The sequence below is a fragment of the Anarrhichthys ocellatus genome, unplaced genomic scaffold, assembly GCF_004355925.1.
Source record: "Anarrhichthys ocellatus isolate YVR2014 unplaced genomic scaffold, GSC_Weel_1.0 scaffold8, whole genome shotgun sequence".
In the NCBI taxonomy this organism is placed as follows: domain Eukaryota; kingdom Metazoa; phylum Chordata; class Actinopteri; order Perciformes; family Anarhichadidae; genus Anarrhichthys; species Anarrhichthys ocellatus.
In genome coordinates, this window is record NW_022280038.1 from 10,790,521 (window position 1) to 10,797,472 (window position 6,952).

At 41.5% G+C, this 6,952-nt stretch overlaps 1 protein-coding gene across 1 annotated transcript; it reads left to right on the top strand.

Annotated features, from left to right (window-relative positions):
• Positions 1 to 38: 38 nt before the first annotated feature.
• On the top strand, positions 39 to 6,681 carry LOC116384249 (protein kinase C and casein kinase II substrate protein 3-like). Its single transcript, XM_031848749.1, has 3 exons — positions 39 to 1,349; positions 2,416 to 2,606; positions 4,656 to 6,681. The coding sequence occupies exons 1-3, from the start codon at positions 1,159 to 1,161 to the stop codon at positions 4,769 to 4,771; spliced, it is 498 nt and encodes a 165-aa protein (XP_031704609.1). The 5' UTR covers positions 39 to 1,158; the 3' UTR covers positions 4,772 to 6,681.
• The last annotated feature ends 271 nt before the right edge of the window (positions 6,682 to 6,952 follow it).

Below are 6,952 nucleotides of genomic sequence, written 5' to 3' on the forward strand. Positions count from 1 at the left end.
GTGTGTGTGTGTGTGTGTGTGTGTGTGTGTGTGTGTGTGTGTGTGTGAGAGAGAGAGAGAGAATTTCTCCCAATTTCTGACACATTTTCACACCTTTTTTTCTTTCTGTTACCGACCTGTTTGTAGCTCTGCACAGCCTACTGTTTCCACCCGTACAACAATACAGCCTCCATGGTTTAGAGCAGGCGGACACAGCGATGGAGAGGACGAAGAGGCTCAAATACTCAAGCAGGGGGAACGTTTATAAATGAATGAAAACATGCCAGAGGGGCCAATTGTTCTGTATTCTTTCCAGAGAATTGAAAGTGAAATACATTTAGTCCTATAAAACTAAATAAACATATTATTTATCTATCTGGATTCTTTAAAAGTCAACCGAATGCAGGAAACAAAGTCTCCTGGAGGAGGAACATCATCCTCATCACTCTTCTTGAGGTGTCAAAAGAGATTTTCTTCACACCTCGGGAGGGACAATCTTTCATAACGGGACAAAGTTATCACCGTTTACCTTCCACAGTGTTTCCAGAACTGAATAATAAGAGTTTAGAAAGAGAAAGAGAGAGATGTTGGCAGAAAGAAATGAATCTCTCTGTCCTCTGAGGAATGTCCTCTGGCGTTCCCACAGCGCCACCGACACGCTAACAGAGAGCCATTGTCCAACACACACACACACACGTGTGTCTTTCTGTACTTGTGAGGACTCTGTGTTGAGTATACTCATTCATAATTCCAACTTTAACTCCTCTGCTGAGTATTTATACTTTAAAAATGTAAGAAAGGGAGCCGTAACATCAGAGGTACAGTCTGCCTGTGTGGTGTGAATTCTACGCCTGTGAAGACATTGAGTTTACACACACACACACACACACACACACACTTCCTGTAGTGCTGATAGTTGAGGGTGTTACCGGTAACTGTATCCTCGGCCACCTACTTCTGTCAGCAGCCTGTTATCGTGGCCGAAGTGTGTCTGTGTCTGTGTGATGCTCTGATCCCCTCAGACTCCGATCATATTTTATGTAAAACGTAAACAGTGATGAACACATTGATTCATTAGAATTAAAAGCTGAGAATATTTACTTCACAGTATTGAATCTTTTTCATCTGTAAGAGTAAGAATGCGTTATTTAAGTTAAGTCCTGTTCATGTGATCATTTGATGTGTGTGTGTGTGTGTGTGTGCGTGCGTGCGTGCGTGCGCGTGCAGGAGTGGTCTCCGGAGGCGAGTCGCTCCATCAGCAGGAAGGTGCGAGGTGGAAACTCCAAGGACAACGTGGTCACCCTCACCAACATCGTGTCCTCGGGCGGAGTGGGCGTCCCACCGAGTCCCATCACGCTGGACACCGGCAGGTAGGAGGACGCCTCCACTCAAACCCTCACCGCCGTGATCACCGTGTCTCATGTATGAGGGGTAGCATGGAGACTAAAGGGTTACCTGAGATGTATTACCCAAGTATAAAATACACCTTTTAGATCTCTGATCACGTTTCTTTGCCACAGATGCTCATTGCTGATCATTAATGATCCATATTAACAGACGCAGGTCGTCTTTGTTTGATTATAACAGCTGCTCTACATTCATCTCAACGCGCTGAAGTCAGTAAACCAGCGAACATTCTAAATGTTCACCTTTTACTCTGTTATAGTCATTTAATAAAGGGTTTTTCTTCTTCATTAAAACAATTTAATAATAAGGAAACAAAAGATTACATTTTTATGGATTAAAACAAATGTCGTCATTGGTAGTTTTAATGATATATTATATCACGTGCGTGCGTGCGTAAAGGAGAGACGTTTCCTCCAAAGCAACAGACATTTGGCTGTAACTCACTTGCTCTACTTCTTTCTTTAATCCCATCACGTCTGCTGCTGACGGTGCTCCACAGACGCACCACCGGCCCTCCCTCTGCTGGAGGAGACGTCTGTGAAACGTCCACATTTAGCTTCATTTCTTTTGACTGGAGTCTCAAATGAGCTGGGAGGACACTGGACAGGTTGTCCTCTTTGTCTCACACAGGAAGCAGTCACATTAAACTCCACCAAACACTGATAATACAGTGTGTTAAACCTGTGCTCCGGGTCTTTTAGCTTCACAAAGAGACGTTTCAGGTTTCAGGTGTACAGCGGTGCATCACAGCGCTTTGTGTTTAGATGTTCTGCCTTCATGCAAATGTGGCTAAATGTGCAAGAACACGTTTCTAGTGTCTCATGTTTTTGTGTCGTGTCTCACTTTAAGAACATACAATATTTCAAAGTAAAGGTTTCACAGTATCGACACCTTTACTGATGAGAATGTTTCATGATGAACGTTATGTTTCTGTAACTCGTGACGCTGTTGAAACATGGTTTTTCTCTTTGTGGAGATTTGGGACCGGGTTTATCTGTGTCTGTGTGACTTCCTGTCTCTCTCTCTCAGGGTGAAAGATTATTCGTCGGACTGGTCAGACGAGGAGAGTCCTAAGAAGGAGCTGGCGGTGAACGGCGTGGGGGAGGAGGACGAGGAGGAGGAGGAGGAGGAGGAGGAGGAGGATCAGGTAGAGGGGGTGCGAGTCCGAGCGCTCTATGATTACACAGGCCAGGAGGCCGATGAGCTCAGCTTTAAAGCAGGTATTAACACCTACTAATGCTTACAGGGGGGGGCATCACAGGGGGGGGGATCTTTGGTTTGATTGATCGGTTTTAGTTTTATGACTTCTGTCATTTTCATTAAAATGTGCAAAACAGACGATAGAAACAATGGAAATAATCAGCGGCACTAAAAACATCAGAATAAAACTTTTCATCCAAATAAAAGTACTAAAAGCAGAGAATATAAATACTCTGTTACACGTTAAAGTCCTGCATGCAGTGCTTCAGTAAAAGTACTAAAGTATTACCATCAAAGTATTTTAAAGTACTAAAAGTAATCATTATGCAGAATGGCTCTTTTCAGGATGTTATACTATGTAAGAAAATATTGATACTGTTTTATGTTTTGTGATACTGAATTCATTCTCAAAAAACGATATTATTTTTAATAAATAGTTTCCATGCAGTTTGCTTTAAGTTGTTTAAACATTGATGTAGTAAATAATTTGACTTAATAACATAATAAGGTAAATGTAAAGACAGGAAGTAGCACTTTTAAACTGCATATGGCCGTGTACTTGTGTACTTGTTGTGTACTTTATACTGTGACTCTGAAAAGATGAATATAAAAGATATTTAGTTTATCCTTAAAGATATTTATCACAATTAAATGAGAGAATTAATTCCTTTCTATTAACTTTGCACATTTTTATGAATTCACAGCTTCAAAAACAAACATATATTTACACATCCGAACAGAAGAAAGTTAATATTTAAGAGCCTGAAAATATGATTTTATTTTGTCTCTTTGTTCGCCTGTGATGCCTCGTCTTAACAGCTTCACACACACACACACACACACTCATGTCGAACACGTGGCTTCATGAGTGCTGATGATCAAATGCACCAAAGAGAATAAGTCTTCATACATAAGATATTAAACTCATGTATTTCTGTGACTTGGCTCATTATGGCAGAAATAGTCAAATGATTTCTAACTCTCTGCATGATGTGAGTGACCGATGTGTGAGCAGCTTCACGTCATCTGTCGTCTTTGGAAATAAAAGCAGAAAGTCAGAGGACTGATGCTTTTATTTTGATGGAGTGAGTTGCTGCTCTAGTTTCCTGTTTTAGTTTAAACAGTTTATTAAATACTTCCTCTGCTGTCTGTGAGTCAAGTAAAGTCTCTTTTATGTGAATAAAGACTTTACGCACAGTTATGAAGAAATACAATGTAAAACAATAAGAGACTTCAGTTTATTTGTTGTTTTGATGAATGGCTTTCATCAGCAAATGATGTGTACGATTGTTAAGCTTCTTTGTGTGTTCTGATGCTTGGAGGATTATTATTGTTATTGTCATTATTATTATTATATATTTAAAGCTGAAAACTCAACACAATAAATGTGAGTTTTGTCAGGATCATCTTTATAAGTGGTTGCTGTTGTAATACTCATTTTGGCCACAAGAGGCTGAAGCATATTGCTAACACATAATATGTTAATAACAATAGTATACGGTTAGAGTGCATGGAGAAGTTAAAACGTATAGTCTTAGTTAGAACATGCGAAAGTGGTGCACTTCAGCCTCTTGTGGCCAAAGTGAGTATTACAACAACAAACATTAAAAATGTTTCTGACAAAAGTTTTTTGTTTCATAGATTAAAAAAACGTTTGAGATACTTTGAAAGATTATCCTGACAAACTTTGTATTCACCTGTTGAGATAATTGAGCACCAGAATATCTCTTTCTCACTGTCCTCACAGGGCTTCCGTAGTAATATGTAGACCAACGATGAGGCTAAAACACTTCCTTCAGGTCTGTGTGGAGACTCTCTTGTCAGCTGACGTCCTGGTTGAGTTTCACCAGGCGGCTCTGTGGAGCTGTAGTCCGTCCTCGTGAGTTTAGAGGGACACCGAGTTAATGGGACCTGATGGGACCGCAGAGGGAGGGACCTTAGTTTATAAAAGCTTACCCTGAACCAGGTCCAGATCACTGATGAACAGGGACAGATGGCATCCTCACACTTTCAGTGCGCAGTATCTAAACGCTTTGCTTGAACGTTTCTGACCACCGTCTTCCCTCCAGGCGAGGAGCTGCTGAAGATGAGTGAGGAGGACGAGCAGGGCTGGTGTAAAGGACAGCTGAGCGGCGGCCAGGTCGGCCTCTACCCCGCCAACTACGTCCAGGCCGCCGCCTCCTGATGGCCCGCCCCTCTCCGGTCACCCAGCCAACGGTACAACTACACTCGAGATGCCAGGACCAATGAGAAGCTGACGTGTAGACGGTGAAACCAGACGGTTTCTGCAACTGACTGTAAAACTCGTCACAGAGTTTGTTTTTCTTTTCTTTGAGCTGTGTTTTTGAAAATCAGCCTCAGCCTCAGACCGAGGTCAAAGTCCGGAGTCCTGCCGACACGAACAGACACTCAAACAACACAACACGGGATGTTGTGGATTTCGGCTCGCCGCCATCTTTTTCAGTTGCTCGAGTCAGAAAATGCACATGTACACAAAGAGGACAAGACCTGGGTGAGGTCATCAACAGGGCTGACTGTGATTGGTTGAAACATCTGTCAATCAAACACATGCTTCTTTTTAAAGAAATTGATGAATCTTGCAGAGTTGGATGAGAAGCTGGATACCACTTTCATATCTCACGTAAGACTAAAGCCAGCAGCCTGTTAGCTTAGCATAAAGACTGGAAGTTTAAAGACTTTCTTTTGGAATTAAAAGTCTTATTAATTTTTGTTAATTGAATGTTAAACGAGAAAACTCTTGCAGAAACTCTTGATTTGAATCACCGGTACAAAAGATTACTGTTTTAGAAAATATTTGGTTCCCTGATTTAAAAAGTCAAAGTTTCAAACTCCCAGGATGCATTTTGTCAAGAGACAACTAATTGAACCTTCTCTAAGCCCCGCCCCCAGCTGTCGGGAACCTGGTCGGAGCTGGCTGATGCTATGATTGGCCAGTCTGCGTTCGAGAGGCGGGACTTAGCGAATGCTCAGTTAGCGGTCGTGTGTCTAAAATTGCAAAAACTCAACCGCAAAGTTAACCATTCAAGTTTATTGCTCATCTTTTGCAACTCGTGGGTCAACTTCTAGTCATGACCCAGTTACAAGCTTAACTACTTGTGTAACAATCCGTCGTCTGTTTCCGGTCCAAATGCTATGCTAAGCTAACCGGCTGCTCGCTGTAGTTTTCTCAACCCGTCGGCATAAAACTATATTTTTATTAAAGCCTTAGTATTCTCATCTTTAAATAAAATTAACTTCTTGTGGGGAAAATATAATTTTAATAGAAAATGTGGGACTTTTTTCAGTAGTTTTCAGTCTTTGACCTAGTGGCCGTTTGAGGAACTGCAGCTTGAGGTACCTCTTCATCTTCATCTTCATCATCCTCTCTGCTCAGCTGCTTGATTCAAAAGAGACGAAACAAACCCGATGAACAGACTGTCGGTGCCTTAAGTGTCTGACCGAGGAGCCACCGCTCCCAGTAGAAACCAGTAGAATCTCCCGGTACCTGGACTTTAGAGTGTTCTAGCTTCTGATTGGCTTGTTCAGCTCGACGGCGGTTCGCTTCAGTTATTTTGTAGGTTTTTAGGCGCGACACTGAATTCACTTTCTTCCCTCTTTTTTTTTAACGTGTTAGCTGTATGTTTATATGAAGTCAACTTTGATTGTTGACCTGTAAACTGTCGCTACCGGTTCTTTTTTTTTTTTTTTAAGAATAGCATTTTTATAGTCAAATCTTCTTACTTTCTAATTTATTCTCTTTAATTTAGCAAACTCTCTTCATTTCAGTAAAGCTGACTGTTTCGATTTTCTTGTTGCTAGTTTAGTTTTGCGATCACGAAGCACACGCACTTCAAACATCTGGAATAATAAGTGATAATATTCTGTCAGGTTTTGGGGTATTTTCTATGTGTAAGTTTGTGGTTTGTGTGTGAGGAGCCTCCTCTGTCCTGCTGATGTCAGCATCCCGACAGCTAACCCACCGTTACTAAGAGATCATTAAAACGCTACAGAGCTGCTTCTTCATTCTTTCCTTTGCTTTAAGAAACTCTAAGGTGTACAGAAGGTAAAGCAACAATAAAGAGCTTTCTGCAGCTGGAGGTTTGACCGACTCTCTTTTGTCCTCGCGCTGTCGTGACAGTATGACATATATGTGATATAACATCCTGCAGTGTTCAGGTAAGCATGTGGTAGAGTTCAGAGCTGGGAGGAGATATTTTAGGCGCCTCTGGTTCTGGAGGTAAAAGTTGTTTCCATTGACGATGTTACGGGACTCAAAGTTGGAGTCGAGTCATCGGATTTAAGAACCGAGCGCAACAACATATTTGGTTCTGTCATGAAAAATCAAACTGAAAACAATCTGCAGCCG

Excerpts from the sequence above, each read along its gene's own strand:
- LOC116384249 (XM_031848749.1), top strand. The coding sequence starts at position 1,159 with ATGTGTGTGTGTGTGTGTGTGTGCGTGCGTGCGTGCGTGCGCGTGCAG. Across the intron at positions 1,350-2,415 it reads ATCACGCTGGACACCGGCAG|GGTGAAAGATTATTCGTCGG; the intron begins GTAGGAGGACGC and ends TCTCTCTCTCAG. Across the intron at positions 2,607-4,655 it reads TGAGCTCAGCTTTAAAGCAG|GCGAGGAGCTGCTGAAGATG; the intron begins GTATTAACACCT and ends TCTTCCCTCCAG.